At 42.2% G+C, this 23,542-nt stretch overlaps 1 protein-coding gene and 1 pseudogene across 2 annotated transcripts in view; both read left to right on the forward strand.

Moving 5' to 3' along the window:
- The window catches only part of LOC126946307 (S-phase kinase-associated protein 1-like), a 682,386-nt pseudogene that overhangs the window by 293,807 nt on the left and 365,037 nt on the right, over nt 1-23,542 (forward strand). The window lies entirely within an intron of this gene.
- PGK1 (phosphoglycerate kinase 1) lies at nt 983-23,227 on the forward strand. The gene is made up of 11 exons (XM_050776374.1): nt 983-1,299; nt 6,830-6,880; nt 10,774-10,929; nt 11,046-11,190; nt 14,342-14,445; nt 15,081-15,200; nt 19,756-19,870; nt 20,116-20,295; nt 21,823-22,000; nt 22,282-22,380; nt 22,746-23,227. The coding sequence occupies exons 1-11, from the start codon at nt 1,235-1,237 to the stop codon at nt 22,784-22,786; spliced, it is 1,254 nt and encodes a 417-aa protein (XP_050632331.1). The 5' UTR covers nt 983-1,234; the 3' UTR covers nt 22,787-23,227.

Below are 23,542 nucleotides of genomic sequence, written 5' to 3' on the forward strand. Positions count from 1 at the left end.
GCAGACAAAGTGAACCCATTGGGCGGTTACACTTTCGTTTTCAATACATCTCTGCTTTTATTGCTTAATTCTTTCCTTGCTTTGTGCATTTTGTCCAGTTCTTAGTTCAAGGCTCCAAGAATTTGGACACCCCCACAGGTAACAAGACTACAGGTGCCCGCCACCACGTCTAGCTAACTTTTTGTATTTTTAGTAGAGATGGGGTTTTGCCATGTTGCTCAGGCTGGGTTTTTTATTTTTTATTTTTTTTGTATTTTTAGTACAGATGGGGGTTTGCTATGTTGCTCAGGCTGGTCTCGATCCACCTGGCTCGAGCAATCCGCCAGCCTTGGCCTCCCAAAGTGCCGGGATTAAAGGCGTGGGCCAAGGCGGCTGGCCCACTAAACTTCTTTGTGCATCAGCTACTTCATTTGCCTAATGAGGATGAAAGTAGTCACTTCTGCGTTTTGTGAGCTTTGGTTAATACACGAAAAATGCCATATCTGTTTGCCATTAGCATCCATCATGCCATAACCAAAAAAATTACATTGCATTTTTATTTTTAAAAAGGTGGGGGCCAGAGTGGACCTGGGCCTTTTCCAACTTATGAGAGGTCTCTTATTAAGCAAGCCTTAAGTAGCAGAATTCCATGAAGGGAGCTGGGAAACCAAGATTTTCTAAAAGGAGGTGGCATTTGCATTAATCCTGGCAGGGCAGCTGCGAATTCCACGGGATTGGGGGTGGCGCCTTTCCCAAGGCAGTCCTGGGCTTACGCTGGGCTGCGGCTGCTCCGGGCGCGTTTCCGGGAAACGCAGCAGCGCCGACCTTGGGTCTCGCACATTCTTCACGTCCGTTCGTAGCGTCACCCGGATCTTCGCCGCCTCACTTGTGGGCCCCTCGGCGACGCTTCCCGCTCCGCCCCTAAGTCGGGAAGGTTCCTTGCGGTTCGCGGCGTGCCGGACGTGACAAACGGAAGCCGCACGTCTCACTAGTACCTTCGCAGACGGACAGCGCCAGGGAGCAATGGCAGCGCGCCGACCGCGATGGGCCGTGGCCAATAGCGGCTGCTCTGCACGGCGCGCCGGGAGCAGCTGCCGGGAAGGGGCGGTGCGGGAGGCGGGGTGTGGGGCGGCAGTGCAGCCCCTGTTCCTGCCCGCGTGGTGTTCGGCATTCTTCTCGTCTCCCGAGCGCACGTCTGCGGTAGGCTCCCTGGTTGTCCGAATCACCGACCTCTCTTCCCAGCTGTATTTCCAAAATGTCGCTTTCTAATAAGCTGACGCTGGACAAGCTGGATGTTAAAGGGAAGCGGGTCGTTATGAGGTAATTCTGCACGTTTGCCCGCGTGGCCTCTGTGCTCTGTCGCAAACCTCTTTGGCCTGAGCCGACTTGTTCTCTCGTCTGCTCTACGTCGCTTTTTGCTTTTGGCTGGACCCCACGGGTCCTAGGCTTGGAGGGCGAGGCTGCTCACGGGTTTGGTGGTTTCTAGCCGCATTTTCTGCAGCCCAGAAAGCAGCCGAAACCCCCTTCGGGGATGGGTCCCACTAAGGAAGGGCTGAGATTGCTGCTGGGACCCATTTTGTCCTTTTTCCTATTGGTGAAATGCAGTTCCGTTGCCTCCACCTCCCAATCGGCGAGATGAGACTTAATGCTTATCCTGCAAATCTCTAGGCTTCAAAGAAGGGACCTTGAAAGGTCATTTTGTTAATTTCCCTTCCCCCACACTCCTAGACCGTCGCAGACAAATGAGAAACGGCCCACATCTCACAGGTCCCTGCACAAAAAGATATCTTTCCAAGAGGATGTTGATTTAACTGTTCAGGAGTAGACCCCCCAGTCCCCCGCTCCTAAAGAATTGGGGTGGGAGGGTAGGGCGGGGCGCACCGGAGGAGGCCCTGCAGAGCTTATGTAACAGGCCTCTGCTGCCCTGCAGCGTGGTATCGTTGGACTCTTGGGCACAGGATTTGCATCAGGATTGTGACATACTAGGTAATGGTAGAGCAGGGTGTGGCTGCTCATACTTGCTGGCCTCCAACCTCATCCCCACGTGTGGCTAGAAAAGCAGAGTTTTGAAAGTGGGGGAAGGTTCCTTGTGCACTTTGGGTCTCTTACTCTGCTCATGTTGATCTCTGGTCACTTGCCAACACGGCTTCTCTCTTATCTGCCAGAATTGTTGGTATAGTGTGGAGCTTTTACCTTTATCCTTTTTGTCACGTGTGGTATATTTGTGCATGCCAGGAGCAAGGTGCAGGAGGATGAGTCGGTATGTAACTGATGGACTTGACTGTTCATATACCTTAACAGGATCCAAGAGTGGTGTTTTTGAGGGGTCATAAAGGTTTCTGTTGATAGCATTTTGCAACCTTGACCTTTTTGGGAAGTGGTTGATTGATGGGTAGGCATGTGGCTGGTGTAATCTAGCCCCTTTTCCAATTTGGGCTGGTTCAAATGAGGGCTTGTGTTGGATATTAACAGACACATAAGTCAGTAGGAGATCTCCCTTTACTCTAACTTTAAACATGCGAGGACACGTTTGAGTTAGGGAAGTGTATGGGTACTCTAAGAGTACATGTAGCTCTCCCCTTCTCTCTAATTTCACTTTGGTCAGTATTACTTTGCAGGTAACCTCTGCCCTGCTGTGGAGATAGAATAACCCAATAATTTATGTCCATGAAAAATACCTGATTTCCACATTTCCCCAAATGGCATAGGCCTTTGCAATCTGGACAAAGTAGGAATCACAGCCATGTTAGTACTAGAAGAGTGCCCTTTCTGGCCCTCATATAATCCTAATAAAAGGGGATAGACCCTGTAAAAAACAGGACAGGTGGACATTGGCATGCAACTAGCTTTTAGGTTTTAATTAGTTCCTTGCATCTCCCCTGTGTTCGAGGCTGATTCTTCCAGATGCATGGACCAACTAAAAGACAAGGAGTGGGACATCATGCGGATAACCTTCCTATAATTGCAGTCTTGGGCTTTATTTCCTCTCTCTGTAGGGAAACTGGCTTGAAGAAGCTAGCTGGGGGTGGGATTGTAGGAGCTGCTTAACTTTTCTCCTTCTGGACCTAATAAAGTTTCATTTAGCACACACCAACCCAAAGCCTTGAAATGATTGGCTAGTCATGTTTTGCCGATGGAAAATGACCTGTTCAGGGTTACTGAACTACTAAGGTGGTGGTGGCAGAGCTGGGAGTAGAATTTGGGTCTCCTTGGCTATCAGCTAGATCCTCTAGATCAGCTAGATATTCGAGACAATATCAGCTAGATATTCGAGACAATGACCAAGGATACGTTGAAATAGACCTTTCTCCTGTAATAGACCTTTCTCCTGTAATCTGGATACCTTCTTATTTAGGCTGAGGACAGGAAGTTACATCGTTCCCTGATTATTAATGTATTTCTTTTGAACAGAGAGTTTCATTGTAGGCCTACTTTTTTGGAGGTGCCTAGGCAGCCATGTGGTGTCAGCTCAATTCTTTTTTGTTTCAACGTGGTGGTTGCTGGCAGTGTTTCCGGAGTGGGGCTTCCTGAGTTGAGTAGTGGCTGCCTCATTTGTCGTCTTTGTCCTGCAGAAGTGAACTCTGGTATTTGCTTACTCTTCTGGTCCACTGGTTTGGATTGCCAAGGGAAATTGATTTGTTGAAGGAAAACGGGGTAGCCAGAAACCTCTGACTTGTTAATTACCAGGTTCCATCTTAGTTTTTTAGGACTCCCCAGTTGACTTTACACCCTCTTTGAATACACTTCTGCTTATTTTTGTGGTAATTTCCTTTCTTTCTCTCATAGGTTGCCAGTCATCCTTTGCTTGCACTTCCTTTTTGCTTGCTCCTGCCTGTTTTTTTTTAAACCTCACTGGTTTTCTCCAACCTGTTGTAACTTGTAAAGAAACTGCTTTGATGTAGTAGGAAGAGAAACAGGAAAAAATTTAGAGCAGAGAAAAAGTCTCTAAGACACCCACAATATCCCAGTTTTCCATGTGGGGCAGTGAAGGACATGGTTCCTTTGAGAGTTTTTAATGGAACTGGACCTGGGACCTGAGATTTCAGGGGATAGAGACTTGATATTCTTATTCCAGCTAAACCAGTATATTTTTTAATGTTTTATTTTGAAATAATTAAAGATTCATGGGAGGTTACGAAGTTAGAGAGGTCTTGTGTTCACCCATTTTCCCCCAATGAATGCATCTTACCTAATTATAGTACAATATCAAAAGTAGGAAATTGCATTGGTATAAAGTGTGTATGGTTCTATGCCATTTTTACGTGCAAAGATTTGTGTAACCACCACCACAATCAAGATACAGAACTATTCATTCAATCACCACCAAGATCTCCTTCTTGCTACCCCTTTATAATAATAACCAACCCGTTTCCTAACTCCTGGTAACTACTGATCTATCCACTGTTTCTAAAATTTTGTCACTTCAAAAATACTATACAGATAGAATCACGTGGTGTATAACCTTTTGGGATTAACTTTTTTCACTTAGCATAATGTCCTCAAAATTTATTCACATTGTCACATGTATCAAAAGTTCATTCCTGTGTATTCTTGAGTAGTATTCCGTGATATGGATGTATCATAGTTTCTTTAACTATCATTGAAGGGTATTAGGGTTGTTTCTGATTTGGGGCTATTACAAATAAAGCTGCTGTGAACATTTGTATACAAGTCTTGGTATGGACATATGCTGTCATTTTTCATGGGTAAACACCTAGGAGTGGAATTGCTGGGCCACATCCTTTTGAGGTATCCCCAGACTGTTTTCCAAGGTGACTGCAGCATTTTACATTTCTACCAGCAGTATGTGAATAATGAGTTTCTCTGCATCATTACCAGCACTTGGTGGTGCTATTATTTTTTATTTTAGTTATTCTTCGTTCTGATGGCTATGTAGTAATAACTGACTGTGCCTGAAGTAAAGCTCAGGAGTGTTATAAGGAAACGAAAAAAAAAAAAAAGGAAATTGTGCATATTTCATGTAAAATGGAACCAGTAGAATCTGTAGGCAAGAGCAGTTTCTGTGTTGGAGTCCTCAGAGGAGAAGTAAAAGCAGAGCTGTTTGAGTGTAGGAGATGAGGGGAGGTAATCCAGAGGGCATTGAGGAGAGAGTATAAACCAAGTCTAATTCATTAGTAAGCTGACACCATGGCAGCTAGGGTAGATGAGACAGATTCTTAGGTGTCTCTGCCCAAAGATATTCCTCTCTGTAAGGGTCAGGGGTAGAGAGTAGCACTGCAAGAAGTGGCTTGTGCCCATCCTTTTGCCATTAGTCCTTTTGAGCATAGGCCTTCTGGGAGGTTGCATGGGGCAAAATGACCCATGGTAATGGGATACTCTCTCTTCTTTGGAATGTACTTTAAGGCTGGCAGGCACCTTGTTCAGGATATTTAAAGAAGACAGAGAATCAAGTGGCCTGAAGCAAAGTAGAGTGTATTTCTTTCATCAGAGGCTTACTGCCTTTAATTTTGAAGACTTTAAAACATGTTTTAATATAGAATTATTTTTCCTCAACCTACCTTTGGAAAGGCTGTTTCTTCAGTGAGGTGCATTGGAGTTCAGGCCTAGTGGATATAGGAAATTGGTGGTCTTCTCAGTATGTCTGTAGGAGTTTGTAATTGCCTTAGCCTTAGAGAGGAAGGGGTATTTAAAAAGGCAGATGAAAAAGATGGAGGCTCAAGGATAGCAGTGGTCTTCTTGATTAGGTCATACTTCGCTGTAGTCCCTTTGCAAGTGATGCTAGCTAGCTGTTTTTAGTAGTGGTTGATGTACTTGTCAAATCACAGAATTACATGTTGGAGAAACATATAACAACAACTAACACTTTTATGGCACTTACTGTGTGTCAGGTACACTTCTAAGCACTTTACAAATTGCTGGCTGACTTAAGTCTCTCAATAACTACGAGGTAGATACTGTCATCCCCATGAGAAAAAAATCACTTAAAAATGATCATGGTAGGCACAGACCTTAAAAATAGCTACTATACATTATTGTTTTCATTCACATTGAAGTAGGCTGAGGTTCCAAGGAGTTCAGAATAATTGGTTCTTAAGAATGGTAACACAGTAATCTGTTGGGTAAGAGAGACTGCAGTGCATTATTATCTTGTGTCATCTTGATTACTTCCCTTCTAATTTGCCTGTTTGTCAGGTGGGCTGGGGCACATGTCCCACCCTCTCTTCTCAGGCTTTTTGAAAGAGGCTGTCTTATGTTAGTGTGTATTGCTTGAAGGACCCTTAGTCTTAAGGCCCCAGACTTTCTCCAAAAAGAATGATTTTTCTCTTAGTGTGTTTTATTTTTCCAGTTAATTTTTTTCTCCAGTCATGTTACTTTCACAAGGACCCAGAAATAGTATCAAGGGAATTAGGATCAAGATGCATTCCTTATTATTCCTCACCCCTCCAGCTGCTACCCAGATACTATCGTGCCAGACCCAGACAGATATCTTTTTAGATGAAACTGGCTTTAGCTTCCCAGATCTTCAGGGCTAGTTCCTGTGATTTAAGTTAGGTTTTATTTTTTTAAAATTCTTTTAAAAGTATGAATACATACCTAAAAGGGCACAAATCACAATTTCAAAGAATTACCACAGAATGAGCACATTTGTATGATCACTGAGGTTAAGAGATAGAACATTACCAGAACCCCAAAGCCTCTGGTGTCCTATCCCAGTCACCACTCCCTCCATCCTCCCCACGACTAACCACTATTTTAACTTTTAATGCCACTGATGATTTTTAAGATGAGATTTGAGTTTCCGACTTATTTAACTGGTTCATTAAAAGTGCATCTCCTAATCTTTGATGGAACAATAAGTTGATCATGGTCTTGAATCTTTCTTTTTTAGAGTCGACTTCAATGTTCCTATGAAGAACAACCAGATAACAAACAACCAGAGGTAAGGTCCCTGCTAAGCCTTGGGCTGGGTTTAAATGTGTGGGTACATAGGATGAAATGTTTTTCCTTTCATATTGTGTTATGGAACTGTAGCAACTTGAGACATATGATTTTGGCTTTCTATCAACCCACTATCTGATCTGCTTTCTTGTTTATGAGAATATACAAATGTAAGCAAAATCTTAAGAAAGTGTAAGAATATACAAATGTAAGCAAAATCTTTTTTTTTTTTTTTTTTTTTTTTTTTTTGAGACGGAGTCTCGCTCTGTCGCCCAGGCTGGAGTGCAGTGGCCGGATCTCAGCTCACTGCAAGCTCCGCCTCCCAGGTTTACGCCATTCTCCCGCCTCAGCCTCCCGAGTAGCTGGGACTACAGGCGCCCGCCACCTCGCCCGGCTAGTTTTTTGTATTTTTAGTAGAGACGGGGTTTCACCGTGTTAGCCAGGATGGTCTCGATCTCCTGACCTCGTGATCCGCCCATCTCGGCCTCCCAAAGTGCTGGGATTACAGGCTTGAGCCACCGCGCCTGGCCCCTGTAAGCAAAATCTTAAGAAAATTAGAAGAATTTGGAGTTCATTTTCTTTTTTTGAGATAGGGTCTCACTCTGTCACCCAGACTGGAGTGTAGTGGTGTGATCACGGTTCACTGCACCCTTAACCTTCTGGGCTCAAGCAATCCTCTGGCCTCAGCTTCCCGACTAGCTGGGAAAACAGATGCATGCCACTACGCCTGGTTAAATTAAAACAATATGTTTTTGTAGAGATGGGGTCTCACTGTGTTGCCTAGGCTGTTCTCAAACTCCTGGACTCAAGTGATCCTCCTGTCTTGGCTTCCTAAAGTGCTGGGACCACAGGTGTGAGCCACCGCACCTGGCAGAGGTATTCATTTTTAAAGAATATAAAAGCTGGCTGGGTGCCGTGGCTCACACCTGTAATCCCAGCACTTTGGAAGGCCGAGGCAGGAGGATTGCTTGAGGCCAGTAGTTCGAGAACAGCCTGGCCAACATAGTGAGACATCATCTCTATAAAACACACAAAAATAAAAAGAATATAAAAGTTTAAAGTTACTTGGCTTCTCTTGCAAAATGAAGAACTATGTAAGAGAAGGATTTTAAAAGTACCAGTAGTTATTAAGGTTATGTGTAGTTTTACAAGCCCTCGTTCCAGATGGCTCAGATAAAGTCAATTTTTGAGAATTTTCATCTGTTTTTGCTTCCAAAAAACAAACAGCAAAGACTTCGGAAGTACATTTTCAGTCAGTTTAGCTGCTCCAATGTCTTGGATCCTAGATTCAGAAACAGAAATTTTAAGTGAGAGTACTGTTCTTGCTTTTGACTAGATTGTAAAAAGTCTTTATTTATTTTTGTCTTTACTTTTTAAGTTTTGATTTTTGTAGAATATATATATATATATATATGGGTTACATGAGATATTTTGATACAAGCATGCAGTACATAATAATCACATCAGGTTAAATGGGGTATCCATCAAGAAGGTTTTTATTTAATTTTTTTTTTTTTTTGTAGAGACAGGGCCTTGTTCTGTCGCCCAGGCTGGAGTGCAATGGCACGATCTTGGCTCACTGCAATCTCTGCCTCCTGGGCTCAAGTGATCCTCCCATCTCAGCCTCCCAGGGAGCTGGGACCACAGGCGTGGGCCACCACACCTGGCTACTTTTTTGTATTTTTTTTTTTTTGTAGAGACAGGGTTTTGCCATGTTGCCCAGGCTGGCCTTGAATTCCTGGACCCTGCCCACCTTGGCCTCTCAAAGTGCTGGGATTACAGGCGTGAGCTACTGTGCTCAGCCTATTTTAAATTTTAAATGAAGGGTTGTACTGGCAAGGTGCTTTCCGATGATGTAGACCAGTGGCATCTAATAGAAATATAATGTGAGCCAAATTGTATTAATTAAATTAAAGGGACATTTAACTTTTTTGGTACTAAGTCTTCAAGATCTGGCATGTGTTTTTATACTTACAGCACATCTCAATTTGATCTAGTTATATATCTAGTACTGAACAGACACACAGACTTAAATGACTGTCATATTGGATGGTGCAGATCTAGACCCAGAACATTTTCAGGTATTCGTCCCAGAATAGAGCCTGTCATTTTGCCAAGCACATCCCTTATATCTGTTAAATATTAATAGCATAAGATATTTTAGAAATACAACTTTTTTAATCATTCCATTCTTTGCTCAGATGTCATCTTATCACACTGTCCCTGGCCATCTTATCTAAAAATCTCCTCTACCATTGTTCTCCGATTATTTTTGTCCTCAAAAGTAGGGAGACAAAAATGAGGAACAATGGTGTGTTTTTTTCTGTATCTCACCATCTGATGTATTACATGTACACACACATACGTACATGTTTATTGTCTCTCTCCATTAGAATTTCACTTCCATGAGAACATAGACTTTTAAAAAAAGTTTTCCGTTTCATTCTCAGAACCTGGAATGATGCCTGGCACAAAAGAAGCATTCAGTAACTATTTGGTGAATAAATAAATGCTTTTCTTTATCAATTTTAATTTCTTATAAACTGGCAAAATGGCAAGTTAGTAGCAGGTTTGTAACAAAACTTTTAAATGTCTAAAGGGAGTTAATTTTTTGATTAATTTATAATGTAATAAACGTGATACATTATGGAAACCAAGCTCTGTACAGTGCAATTATTTTTTCCTACATAAAAAAGTGACTTAGTATCTATTAATATAATAGGTGCAGAAAAGTTACTACATGTTTTTGATTTTTCCCCAAATTTCCTTTGATGGTTTCAAGATTTGAGAATTTTATGTATTTTCCATAGTCATATAAGAAGAGTGTGTTCAGGGGTCCCCCAGGACCACCCACATATCTCATGATGATTTACTAGGGTTCAGAGTTGTTCTCATGGCTGAAGTGTATTACAGTGAAAGAATACATGACAAGATTAGGAAGAGGAAAAGACCATGGGGCAGTCTAGAGAAATCCATGGGCTTCCAGTTTCCCGTGAGGGGACACATCAAGTGTTTTTCTTCAGCTGTGAAAAATGCAGTAATTGTCTGCAATGTTTCTGCCTGGAGAAGCCTGCTAGAGACTCAGATCCCAAGATTTTTGTTGGGAACTGGTCATGTAGGTATCCTCTGCCTAGCAACTACCAAAATTCCAAACTTTGGCTGGGTGTGGTGGCTCATGCCTGTATTCCCAGCAGTTTGGGAGGCTGAGGCCGGCAGATAACTCGAGCCCAGGAGTTCAAGACCAGCCTGGACAGCATGGCAAAACCCCTACAAAAAATACAAAAATTAGCTGGGCATGGTGGTGCATTCCTGTAGTTCCAGCGACTTGGGAGGCTGAGGTGGGAAGATCACCTGAGCCCCCGGGGAGGTTGAAGCTGCAGTGAGCCAAGATTGTGCCTCTCCACTCCAGCCTGCTGGGTGACAGAGTGAGACCCTGTCTCAAAAAAAAACAAAAACAAAAACAAAAACTAGACTTCTAGAGTGGGGCAGGTGTTCAGCATAAATCACCATGTTTGTATAGACAGTCTAGGAAGAGTGAATAGCCCTTGTCGGTCTTGTCACTTGTCAGTTAACTTTGAAAGCCAAGTTCCCAGATACCAGCCAGGATCCAATCTTGCAAACAGGCCCTTCTGTAGATAGCAGCCTCAGGCCTGCTGTGTTAACTGTTTTCTGTGAAAGGGGCAGATACATAATGAGATTGTACAATCCTAGGTGGAGGGTTGGCATTGTATTTAACTTCTTCCCCTAAGGACCACCACTGAATTACTGATAAGTAGATTTGAAGGAACTTGGAGAAGAAAAGGAACTTTATGCTTTATGAGGTTATCAATAAAGTAGTTCCCACTAATTTCTAGGACTAACTTCCTTCTGTTTGTTGTCTCTTTTTGGTTGCAGGATTAAGGCTGCTGTCCCAAGCATCAAATTCTGCTTGGACAATGGAGCCAAGTCGGTAGTCCTTATGAGCCACTTAGGCCGGCCTGATGGTGTCCCTATGCCTGACAAGTACTCCTTAGAGCCAGTTGCTGTAGAACTCAAGTCTCTGCTGGGCAAGTAAGTGCCAGGCTCTGGTGCTGGTAGACTTTGTGGTGGGGGAGGTTGTCAAGCACGTTGTTACTGGTTCTTAACTTTCAGACTGCTCAAGTGTCTTCATTTCTTCCTCTCCTCAGGGATGTTCTGTTCTTGAAGGACTGTGTAGGCCCAGAAGTGGAGAAAGCCTGTGCCAACCCAGCTGCTGGGTCTGTCATCCTGCTGGAGAACCTCCGCTTTCATGTAGAGGAAGAAGGGAAGGGAAAAGATGCTTCTGGGAACAAGGTAGGACCTGTGATTTTGACATTATTGGGGACGAGGGCCTGAGTCTGTAAGAGACTGTGGTTGAAGAATAGAGAAAGCTCATTTATTTTTCCTTAGACACCTTTTATTGAAGTATACAGTGCACAGCTTGATGGAGTATCTCAAAGTAAACACACTTGTGTAACCACCACCTAGGTCAAGGGATAGAATATTACCAGCATCCCAGAAGCCCTCCTTCATGTTCACGTGGTGTGTAAATATGTTTGAAAAATATGTGAACACCTTTGTTGTGGAAGAGTATTCAAAAGTGAATATGATGGTCATGATGATGTCACCTTGGATTTAAGGCATTTTCTTAAGACGTATAAACCATGTTCCTTTAAATCTCTCTTTAAGATAAAGAGGTACAGGTATCACCTTATTTCATAAAGAAACTAAGCCTCAAAAAAAAAAAAACTTTAGTTTCTGAAAGGCAGTCATATGATTAAAGTTAGAGGCAGTGGTGCTGTCGGTGGGCTTTAGAGCTCAGCCCATTCAATCAGCAAACTTTTTCTGTAAATGGCCAGATAGTTAATATTTTAGGCTTTCTGTGTTGTGCAGTCACTTCCGTCTGCATATAGTCTCTGTTGGAACTACTCATCTCTGCCGATGTTGTGCAAAAGCAGCCTAGATAACTCACCAAACAGATTACTGTGAACTGACAACTGGAATTCAAATATTCAGTGATAAAACTGTCTCTTTGCAGATGATTTTGAATTTGCCCATTGGCTAGAAAGGAAGCTGAAGGCATTTTTTAGTACTTTCCACTATTCTGGTCTTTAGTGTCTCAGAGAACAAGTATCTCAGTCTCCTTTGGCTTCTCACATTTCTTAAGGTCATTGGGAGTGCCTGCTTTCAAGCAGTTTCTTTTTTTAGCACCAAAGGTGCTGGTCTTGCCTTATCCTGCTTTTGGCATGGTCTTGCTACAGTATTAGGAGTCAAATGCTGACCTAAAATTTGGTGTCCTTTTAAACTGGAATTCATGATGCATGAACTCTAGGGCTTAGAAGTGGCAGGAAACAACGGGCAAATTGAAGCAAAACTTTTTATTTAGGAAATGATGAGCTGACTGTGCTAGTCTATGACTGTTTTATTTAATTGACTTGACATTCACTATCCAATGGCTTTTAATACCTGAAATTTCAGGAGTCAGTCCCAAGTTCAAAATGGATTAAAAAAACAAAGTAAGGCTGGGCACGGTGCCTCACACCTGTACCAGCACTTTGGGAGGCTGAGGTGGGTGGATCATGAGGTCAGGAGTTCGAGACCAGCCTGGCCAACATGGTGAAGCTCCGTTTCTACTAAAAATACAAAAAAGTTGGGCATGGTGGCAATTGCCTGTAATCCCAGCTACTCGGGAGGCTGAGGCAGGAGAATTGCTTGAACCGAGGAGGTGGAGGTTGCAGTGAGCCGAGTTTGCGCCACTGCATTCCAGCCTGGGTGACAGAGCAAGACTCTGTCTCAAAAAAACCACAAAAACAAAGTGAGGACATGAGGACATAAACATTTTCCCTTTATCCAAAGTGCCCACATTGATCTTTTAAGGGCCTTCTCTTTCTTCTAGTTATTTGCAGATCAGTAAATGAGAAATGAGTTCTGATTGATACTGTTTATTTCCATGGCACCTTTATTCATGAAGAGCTTTCAGTTTACCCCGTTTTTCCTTAAATATCTTTTTAAAGAGACAGGGTCTTGTTCTGTTTCCCATGGTGGAGTGCAGTGGCATGATCCTAACTCATTGCAGCCTCAAACTTGTGGGCTGAAGTGATCCTCCTGCTTCATCCTCACAAGAAGCTAGGACTACAGGCACATACCACTATGCCCAACTGACTTTTACTTTTTTTTTTTCCTGGTAGAGACGGGGTCTTGCTATGTTGCCCAGGCTCATCTCAAACTCCTGGGCTTAAGTGATCTTCCCATGTTGGCCTCCCAAAGTGTTGGGATTATAGGTGTGAGCTACTGCCCCTGGCCTCCTTAAATAGTTCTTAAACGGAGGGGTTGTTATGCCTTTTTGACAGAAGGGAAAATTTCAGAGAGAGCAACTTCCCAAAGGTTACACAATGAATTAGTGTCAGAGCTGGACATAGAACTCAGGTCTCCTTACATTTGAGCATTGTTATCATTACTACATGTGTCATCTTCCAATCACTAGTGGCAGATGTTATTCTATTCTAGAGAGGTTATGGGAGTGCCACAATCTTCAATTTTAGCATTAGTGCCTCAGCAATTCTTTGGGTCTTTAGGGAAAAGCCCCATTTTTTATGGCAGTCCATAAAAAATGGACTCCTTGATACATAGGAGCATAGGAGTGGGCAGTGACTAAAATGAACATCCGCTTTGTGCTGTGTACTCTTCTGTGTCATGTCTCCTTTCATCTGGCTTGCTTCCTGTGCATCTTTGCTTAATCTCCTGCCAGAGACTCTCTGTTTTGCTTATCCTCCCATCTTGCTTTCTGTCCCTTTTGGGGTATCCCTTGATGGCAAGCTGACATTTCAAAGCTCTATGTTTAACTTCTACATTTTGTTCCTCTCTCTTTTTGTAGAAGTGTATTTCTTGTGTTCTCAGATGCCTAGCTTCCAGAGAAGACCATAAAATACCTCTTTGTCAATGTAAAGTGTTTCTGAAGTCCTTTTCTGTTGTCATGTTTCCATCTGCCTTCTCTGTCCCAGCTTGCCCTTGTTGATTTTATAAGGAATATGTGTGAGAGCCCCTTTCACTTCGCAGAAAGGCCTTGGTAGTCAGCAGCTTGAGTCAAGTATGATACTATCACAAGGAGAATGTTTAAAATGAGGAACTAAGTCAAGGAGAGGGAAGGATAATCAGAACCTTGAGCTGAAGGCTGGGGAGAGGCTAGTGGGATGTTGTTAACTTCATGTGATTAGAGGTTAAGCCATTGTTCAGGAATATTAGGTTTGCAATTTGAGGGAAGTTAAGGGAGAGTAGAAACATGCAGAAATGACCAAAGTACCTGGAATATTTGGAAGAAAGAACACATCCTACTGCTGGTTGTAAAAAATCACTGTCCCACCTACTCGGGGTCTTTAGAGATGTTTAAGAGGACTCTTGGTGTATGAAATGCTTTTATAGTTGTCTTTGGAGCCATCACATTTTCTGTTTTTGTTTTTCTCTACAGGTTAAAGCCGAGCCAGCCAAAATAGAAGCTTTCCGAGCTTCACTTTCCAAGCTAGGGGATGTCTACGTCAATGATGCTTTTGGCACTGCTCACAGAGCCCACAGGTACCAAGAACCTTGTTGACTACCACACTTAAGAACAGCATTCCTGTTTACTTGAGTAGCCCAAGCTCTGGGTTGCTTTTGGAGAGTCCTGTATTATACTGTAATCCTTTCAGCTTCTCTAATTGGAACTGCCACTGTGGCTCTTGTTGAGTAGCTCTCATCCAAAGAGGAAATAAAGGTAAAAAAATGTTGGTGACTGTAGAGCCTTTTGTGGAGTTTCAGGAAGAGGTTGCTCTTTCTCACCTTAGATACTTTGTACAGAGTTATCCTTTTATGAACATTATAAGATCAGACTCTCATGCTGTCGGTAGGAAGCAAATTGAGGAATCCTCTTCTGCTATCATCAACCGGCCAATTACTTATCTGTGATTTGCCCTTTGGCCTGCTGAAGAGTGTTAACTGGGTATCTTAAATTCTACCTAAGTTCAATACTTTTTACTCTTTCCCCTTGACCTTGCAGTATTAGTTAAAAATCTTATCTTGTACCTAAGTGTTTTTTGTTGCAATGTAGGGATGAAAACCATGATTTCTTGCAGTCCAAAAGTAGAACTGTTTTAGTGATAAGGAGCTGGCCTCTAGGACTAGGAGGAATAATAGGGATTGACTAGAATTTGAATGTCTTTGATCTTTTCTAGCTCCATGGTAGGAGTCAATCTGCCACAGAAGGCTGGAGGATTTTTGATGAAGAAGGAGCTGAACTACTTTGCCAAGGCCTTGGAGAGCCCAGAGCGACCTTTCCTGGCCATCCTGGGCGGGTATGAAGAACTCTTTAACTCTTTAAGATCATGCTTTAAGTATTGTTTGCCTGGTAGTAGGCCATAACTTGGGTGGTTTATTGTCATACAGCTCAGTCACACTGGGTAACTGAGGAGAATTTAATAAAGGAACTACAGGCTGGGCATGGTGGCTCACACCTGTAATCCCAGCACTTTGAGAGGGCCCAGGCAGGAAGATCGCTTGAGCCCAGGAGTTTGAGACGGGCCCAGGCAACAAAGTGAGACCCTATGTCTACAAAAAAAATTAGCTGGGCGGTGGTGGTATGCACCTGTGGTCCCAGCTACCAGAGAGGCTGAAGTGGGAGGATCACTTGAGCCTGGGAGGTAGCAGCTGCAGTGCACTGTGATCAAGCCACTGCACTTCAGCCTGGGTGACAGAGCAAGACCCTGTTTCAAAATGAGTGAATGAATCAATGAATGAATAAATAAATAAATAAAATACAGAGGTGTGGGTAGGGTTCAGGGAAACCGCAAAGGGACAGTACAGTAATTTGGGGCTAGCAACAGGCATCACCATCTCTAGACCTGAAGGGACAAAGGGAGGGAATGGTTATCAGAATTCAGAGAGGACAGTTGGTGTGGAGACAGCTATCCGACGGGAACTGTAGCCTTTGGTCAAAGGACACAAGATCTGGTAGGGAGGGGGAGTGAGGGCAATAAATACTCTAATCTTTCAGTCTCCTGCTGCTGCACTCCCTCCTACCCTCAATTTGGCTGAAACCCACATGGAAACCAGAGGGCAAGAAAACTCCTTGATGTACTCCATGCAGGTCCGCCTCCTGTGACACAACAGGGTAGAGAAGGATAGAAGATGGCTCTGCAGGGAAGAATGGGAAAGATCCACTATAGGTGCTCATCTAGCAATTTTGAAGTGCTTGAGCCTTTTACAAACATACAACCTGGCAGGGTATAACTATGAAAACCTCTTCATATGTGTTTAATATATAATTTAGACCTAATTTCTCCAGATTACATACCTATTTTATTTTTTCTCCTATAGGGTAAGGCAGCAAGTAGATAATGATTTTCTAATGGCTTAGTTAAAAATAGAAATTTCAGAATTGAGGGTGGAGAGGAGGATAAATTTTAGGTGATAAAGCAGGGATAGAGAGCCAGCACTGCTTGGATAAGACAACTTCCTGTGACTTGGTGTGGTGATCTAGGTAACAGCCTCTTTATGGCTGGAGGCCCATTACCCTTCTATGAGCAGAGTTTTTTCCCCCAGGGGAGTGAACATACTATTTCCTGATGAAAATTGACTCTGGAGTTGGGTGTCAATTTCAGGTAGTATAGTTGCTTATACCGTTTGGCTCTGTGTCTCCAGCCAAATCTCATCTTGAATTATAATCCCCATGTGTTGTGGGAGGGACCTGGTGATTGGATCCTGGGGGCGGTTCCCCCCATTACTGTTCTTGTGATAGTGAGTTCTCACTAGATTTGATGGTTTAAGTGTTTGGCAGTTCCCCCCTTGCTTGCCTCTCTTTTGCCAGTAGTAAGATAACTTGCTTCCCCTTTGCCTTCTGCCATGATTGTAAATTTCCTGAGGCCTTTCCAGCCATGGGGAACTTTGAGTCAATTAAACCTTTCTTTATAAATTACCAAGTCTCAGGTAGTTCTTTATAGCATTGTGAAAATGGGCTAATACAGTTGCTCTCTAGGCTTTATGAGCCCAGTTTCAGAGTCTTAAAAATAACTCACGTAGATACAGGTTGTTGTGTCTTGTTCTTGGAAAAAGATATATATTCCTGGGCTTTGTTCTCCAACTTTCTGTAGACCTGGAATATGGGAGTGAGTGCCACCTAGTGCCACCTTATGGTTAGGTTTTTAGGTTCAGACTGAAATAGCTGTTATGGGGAAGTGGATATGAGATTTTTTTACCACCTTTCTTGCAGTGTAGTTTCCCTAGGCCATTAACAGTTTTTGGGAAAACTTTTATTTTTTATTAAACAAGCTTTATTGTAATAAACACTCATATGTACAGAAGTTGAGAGAATAGTATAGTAAACTCCCAGGTACCCATTACCCTGTTTCAACAATTAATTGACATTTTTGCTAATCTTGTTTCTTTTATGTCCTAACTCTGTTTTGTCAGGAATGTATATACACATATATATACACACACACATATATATGTATATATTACTGACAAAGTGAATACAAGTGAGATAAATATGTGTGTTATGTGTGTATCTCTCTCTCTCTGTCTCTCTCTCTCTCTCTATATATATATATATATTTTTTTTTTTTTTCTGCTGCCCAGGCTGAAGTGCAGTGGCATGATCACAGCTCACTGCAGCTTTGACCTTCCGGGCTCAAGCGATCCTCCCACCTCAACCTCCTGAGTAGCTGGGACTACAGGCATGCATCACCATGCCCGGCTAATTTTTGAATTTTTTTTGTAGAGACAGGGTCTCACTATGTTGCCCAGGCTGGTCTCAAACTCCTGGGCTCAGGCGATCTGACTGCCTTGGTCTCCCAAAGTGTTGAGATTACAGGTGTGAGCTTGTGCCTGTAATGTTTTTAAGTTAGCCTTAGACATCATATACTTTCACTTACGTAGGTTTGAGTATCTCTTATCTGAAATGCTTGGGACCATAAGTGTTTTGGATTTCAGATTTATTTTTGGATTTTGGAATATTTGCATGGTACTTACTAGTTGAGGATCCTAATCTGAAAATATGAAATCTGAAATGTTCCAATGATATTTCCTTTGAGCTCAAACAGTTTTGATCTTGGAGGATTTCAGATTTTTGGAATAGGGATCCTCAACCTGTAATACTCCTGTATACATCTTGTAACTGATAAGCAGATTTCTTTTAAATAATCACCATATTATACCTAACAAATTTAGCAGTTTTGTTACTATCATCTAATACCCAGTCTGTATTCAGATGTTCTTGATCATCTCAGAAGTGTCTTTTTACAGTTGGTTTGTTTGAATAAGGATTCAGATGAAGTCCATGCATTGCCTTTGGCTGTTAGGTATCTCTTGTAATAATCCGCTATTTATTATTTTCATTTTGTTGATTTGTTGACGAAACAGGCATTCGAGCTGTAAGCTATTCTTTAGAAGAAATTGAACTCCTTTCTAACTGCTTTCTTCCGTGTGTGTGTGTGTGTGTGTGTATGTGTGTATGTGTGTGTATTTAAAACAATCTATCTTTATCCTTGGTGGTAACCAATCTTTACAACTGAAATAAATAGTAAATAGTTTCTTGCCATCCGTTCACCCACATCACTGTTGTTTCATACCTCCTTTTCACAAATCCTAGCATAGGGTCTCTCACCGGATAGGCATCTTGTTTATTGAATGAAGAAAGAAACAGACGCAAGGTGATTTGTCCATGTAAGTGGGATTTAGTTATATGGGAATATTTATGGAAGGCAAGCTATTACTTTGTTTCTCTTTAGTTTGGATCTTTTTTGTCTCATAGGGAGATGAAAGATAAATGTGTGTTTATCTTATTTCCATCTACTAGAAAATAAACTCCCAAAGTGTAGGGTTCTTTCTGTTGCCTTTGCCCTCTGATGTTTCTCAAAGACCTAGAATAGTGCTTGGCACAGAGTAGGTGCCCAGTAAATGTGTTGAATTGGGTGATCCAACAAAAATAAATGCCATAATGAAAATATCCCGGCTGGGCATGGTGGCTTAGGCATGTAACCCTAGTGCTTTGGAAGGCCAATACAGGAGGATCATTTGAGCTCAGGAGTTTGAGACTAGCCTGGGCAACATAGTGAGATCTTGTCTCTACAAAAAAATTTAAAAAGAAAAATTATCCAGGGGTAGTGTTGTATGCCTGTAGTCACAGCTACTTGAGAGGCTGAGACAAGAGGATTGCTTGAGCCTAGGAGTTCCAGGTTACAGTGAGCTATGATTGTACCACTGCACTCTAGCCTCGGCAACAGAGGGAGACTTTGTGTTGAAAAGACAGAGAAAAAAAATGTCCCAGCAACTGAGCATAGGGTATGACTTCAGGAATATCTATTTTTGTTCAGTATATATTTATTTAGTATACAGTCTGATCCCTGCTCTAAGGTTAGGATAATTCTGAGTGTCTCCAGGATCCCACAGTTAGCAGTCGTGCTTAGACACAATTAGCAACCTTGATGCTCTGAATTGTGTGTGTGTGTGTGTGTGTGTGTGTGTGTTGGGGAGTGTGCAAAATAGATTTGGAACCCATAGTTTCCTTAGATAAGAGTAGGTCTTCTGAGCCCTACTTAAACAAAGAATATGGATTTAAATCTGTTGTCCGTCAGCTTCTAGGTGGAATTTAAAAAAAAAAATGTACTGATGGTAATTGGGGTGAGGAATTTTTAAAAAGAGGTACTGATGTCTGGAGCCATACCTTAAAAGGATTTCTTAGAAATGGATTGAGTTTTTGGGTTGGAGAAACATAGAGCAAAGTTAGGCAGTACTTTTGTCACTTTGAGACTTTCTTTGTTCCTGTGCCTTGAAATAGAAACTCAGGTTCTATGTAATATCACTTCTCTAGTCCATTGTTTTTTAAGTGATGATTCTTGCTTTCTCTTCTAGAGCTAAAGTTGCAGACAAGATCCAGTTGATCAATAATATGCTGGACAAAGTCAACGAGATGATTATTGGTGGCGGAATGGCTTTTACCTTCCTTAAGGTGCTCAACAACATGGAGGTAGGAAACCAATGCCAAGTGGATGTGAAATAGCTCTCCATGATAATAGCAGGTTATATAAATGTAAAAAGAAAACAGTCTTTTAACATGAGCCCTGTAAACTCCCATTTTTATTTATTTTGGCAAGTCTTTTGTCTTTGCATTGTTCCTTTATACTGTATTGTGTCTGGTTCCTGTCTGCTTTGTGAGGCAGTCTTGTTCTTAGTATAGATGCTGACCTCCATCATTTTGGCTCCCCTATGTAGATTGGCACTTCTCTGTTTGATGAAGAGGGAGCCAAGATTGTCAAAGACCTAATGTCCAAAGCTGAGAAGAATGGTGTGAAGATTACCTTGCCTGTTGACTTTGTCACTGCTGACAAGTTTGATGAGAATGCCAAGACTGGCCAAGCCACTGTGGCTTCTGGCATACCTGCTGGCTGGATGGTGAGTCACTTGAGTGGGTTGGTAGTGTGAGTGAATAGAAACTTTGTGGTATCAATCATTCATTGATTCAGCCAATCAACAAGCATTTTAAAACAATCTCTATCAATCTCTATAGGAGATCTCTGCCAGAGAGGGCTCTGAATGTTGCAGTGAGTCCCTCATTATGGAAGAATCCGTGGGAGAAAAGCAGTGCTATTGGATTACTGGCCTTCAGTAATGTGTTGCAAAACCTTTTTTTTTTTTTTTTTTTTTTTTTTTTTTTTTTTTTTTGAGTCGGAGTCTCACTGTGTCACCAGGCTGGAGTGCAATGGCACGATCTCAGCTCACTGCAACCTCTGCCTCCCAGGTTCAAGCAATTCTCCTGCCTCACCCTCCCCAGTAGCTGGGAGGTGTGCACCACCATGCCCAGCTAATTTTTGTATTTTTCGTAGAGACGGGGTTCCACCATGTTGGTCAGGATGATCTTGATCTCTTGATCTCATGATCCACCCGCTTCAGCCTCCCAAAGTGCTGGGATTACAGGCGTGAGCCACTGTGCCTGGCCCATTTTTAGTTTTATCTGTTTTTTCTTCATCTGTTTAATGTGTATTAAGTACTTACTATGTGCTGGAGATAGTGTCATGTACTTTCAAGGTTTGGGTTGTTTTGGATTATGTTGCTATCTAGAAAGCTATATAAGAAAACTTTCTCATATGAAAAAATTAATAAGTATACTGATTACAATCAGGGAGAAATGTAAGTGTATATTAAAGACTAATATAGTTGATTTTAGGGTGCTCCAAATATCATTTTGATTGCTGTGTAAAATTATATCATGTTTTTACCATGCTAGTTTGCTTATTTTTCTTTTGTCAGGCATTCATGTATTATTTAGTTCAGTGTTTCTCAAAGTGTGTTCCTAAGACCAGCAGTATCAGTATCATTTTTGGAACTTGTTAAAAATGCAAGTTCTTGGGCCCCACCCCAGACCTACTGAATCAGGAACTGGGGGTGGGTCCCAACAGTCTGTGTTTGAATAAGCCCTCCTGGTGATTCTCATGCGTAGCAAAGTTTGAGTACTACTGATCTAGTTCACTGTCATTCTCAACACTATTGACATCTGTTTTTTTGTGGGGGACTGTTGAATTGTAAGGTTGTTGAAAGCATCCTTGGCCACTAGATGCCAGTAGCACCCTTCCAAGTTGCAACAACAACACTATCTCTAGACATTGCCACATGCCTATCTATTGTGAAGGGGCAGAACTGACCCTGGTTGAGAACCATTGATCTAGTCTTCACTAACATAAATAGTGTGGCTAAGAATGTCTTTATTAAATAACTTTTGAGGTTTTCCTTTAGTTTTGATCTTCCATACAGCAGAATTTTTTAGTACAAAGGGCATGAACAGGTTTATAATTTTAAAGACTGAAGGGTACCATTTGGTTCTAGAAGAAACTTTGATGTGCAGCCCTGAGTTCTGTTCTTGGTGGAGGTGGTGTTTAAGTAGCTTTTCTTGATAGCTCATCTTCTCTCACCTCTACCCCTCAGGGTTTGGACTGTGGTCCTGAAAGCAGCAAGAAGTATGCTGAGGCTGTCACTCGGGCTAAGCAGATTGTGTGGAATGGTCCTGTGGGGGTATTTGAATGGGAAGCTTTTGCCCAGGGAACCAAAGCCCTCATGGATGAGGTGGTGAAAGCCACTTCTAGGGGCTGCATCACCATCATAGGTAAGTGGTACTATACAAAGCTACTACCAGTCTAAGCTGGCAGAATTCTGATCAGAGGAAGGTGGAATGGAGAACTTCTGTGTCTCTTTATTCTGGATAAATCTTAAGAACTAAACAGGTAGATAATTTACAGAGAAGCCTCTTGGTAAGATAGAGTTGGGGTTTATCAGCTACCTTTTGGATTGGAGAGCACACTGCCTTACAGTTTTGGTGCCAATCCGTTTTTTTTCTTTTCTTTTCTCTTCTCTCTCTTCCCTTTTTACCTGGCTTTCATTCAACAGGTGGTGGAGACACTGCCACTTGCTGTGCCAAATGGAACACGGAGGATAAAGTCAGCCATGTGAGCACTGGGGGTGGTGCCAGTTTGGAGCTCCTGGAAGGTGAGGTTCTTCTGTTTTTTGACTTGTTTGGGAGAAGGGCGGGACTGTGTAGTGAGAGGTGGGTAGAATGGAGTGGAGAAAGTTAGTAGGTAGTGTTGTCATTAGCAGTCATTACTAGCTGGGCAGTACAGAGGAACTTCAGATAAAGCTTCTGGCATCCACTGAGGCGGGGAGGGACAGATAGAAATTTGTTCTGAGAGTTATGGTCTAGTAGACCTGGAATCCAAAATGTAAAAGTTGGCCAACTCCTGGCCATATATCCTAAAAAAGAGCTGGCATGTTATTGGGAGGATAAAGTGGGGGAGATCTGGCTTACTGGGCACTATAGTAATGTTGTCTATGTATGTGTGCTCTCTCAAAAACAGGTAAAGTCCTTCCTGGGGTGGATGCTCTCAGCAATATTTAGTACTTTCCTGCCTTTTAGTTCCTGTGCACAGCCCCTAAGTCAACTTAGCATTTTCTGCAACTCCACTTGGCATTAGCTAAAACCTTCCATGTCAAGGTTCAGCTAGTGGCCAAGAGATGCAGTGCCAGGAACCCTTAAACAGTTGCACAGCATCTCAGCTCATCTTTACTGCACCCTGGATTTGCCTACATTCTTCAAGATCCCATTTGAATTTCTTAGTGACTAAACATTGTGCATTCTAGAGTGCATATATTTATATTTTGCCTGTTAAAACCAAGTGAGCTGTGTTAGCTTAGTTCTCTTTTGATGTAGGCTATTATGATTAGCTTTGTCACTGTTTCACTACTCAGCATGGAAACAAGATGAAATTCCATTTGTAGGTAGGGAGACAAAATTGATAATCCATTAAATAAACAATAAAAGTGTCCACTGAAACCGTGATTTATTTTTTCCTGTCATACTTTGTTAGGAAGGGTGAGAATAGAAACTTGAGGAACGGATCAGATATCTACATTGCTGAATGCGAGAAGTGGGGCAGCAGCAGTGGAGAGATGGGACAATTAGATAAATGTCTTTTCTTTATCAAGGTCCTACTTTATGGCAGACATTGTGCTAGTGCTTTTATTCCAGCTTTTATGTCTATCAGTTACACATGATCATAATTTAAAAAGTCAAGGCTTGTAACAAAAAAGCCCCAGCCCATTCCTCCCATTCAAGATTCCCACTCCCCAGAGGTGACCACTTTCAACTCTTGAG

Source organism: Macaca thibetana, chromosome X (genome assembly GCF_024542745.1).
Source record: "Macaca thibetana thibetana isolate TM-01 chromosome X, ASM2454274v1, whole genome shotgun sequence".
Taxonomy (NCBI): domain Eukaryota; kingdom Metazoa; phylum Chordata; class Mammalia; order Primates; family Cercopithecidae; genus Macaca; species Macaca thibetana.

Bases quoted from the DNA above. Each gene is read 5' to 3' on its own strand.
- PGK1 (XM_050776374.1), top strand. From the start codon at position 1,235: ATGTCGCTTTCTAATAAGCTGACGCTGGACAAGCTGGATGTTAAAGGG. The intron at 15,201-19,755 runs GTATGAAGAACT...TTTCTCTTCTAG, and splicing joins TTCCTGGCCATCCTGGGCGG to AGCTAAAGTTGCAGACAAGA. The intron at 22,381-22,745 runs GTGAGGTTCTTC...TCTCAAAAACAG, and splicing joins CAGTTTGGAGCTCCTGGAAG to GTAAAGTCCTTCCTGGGGTG.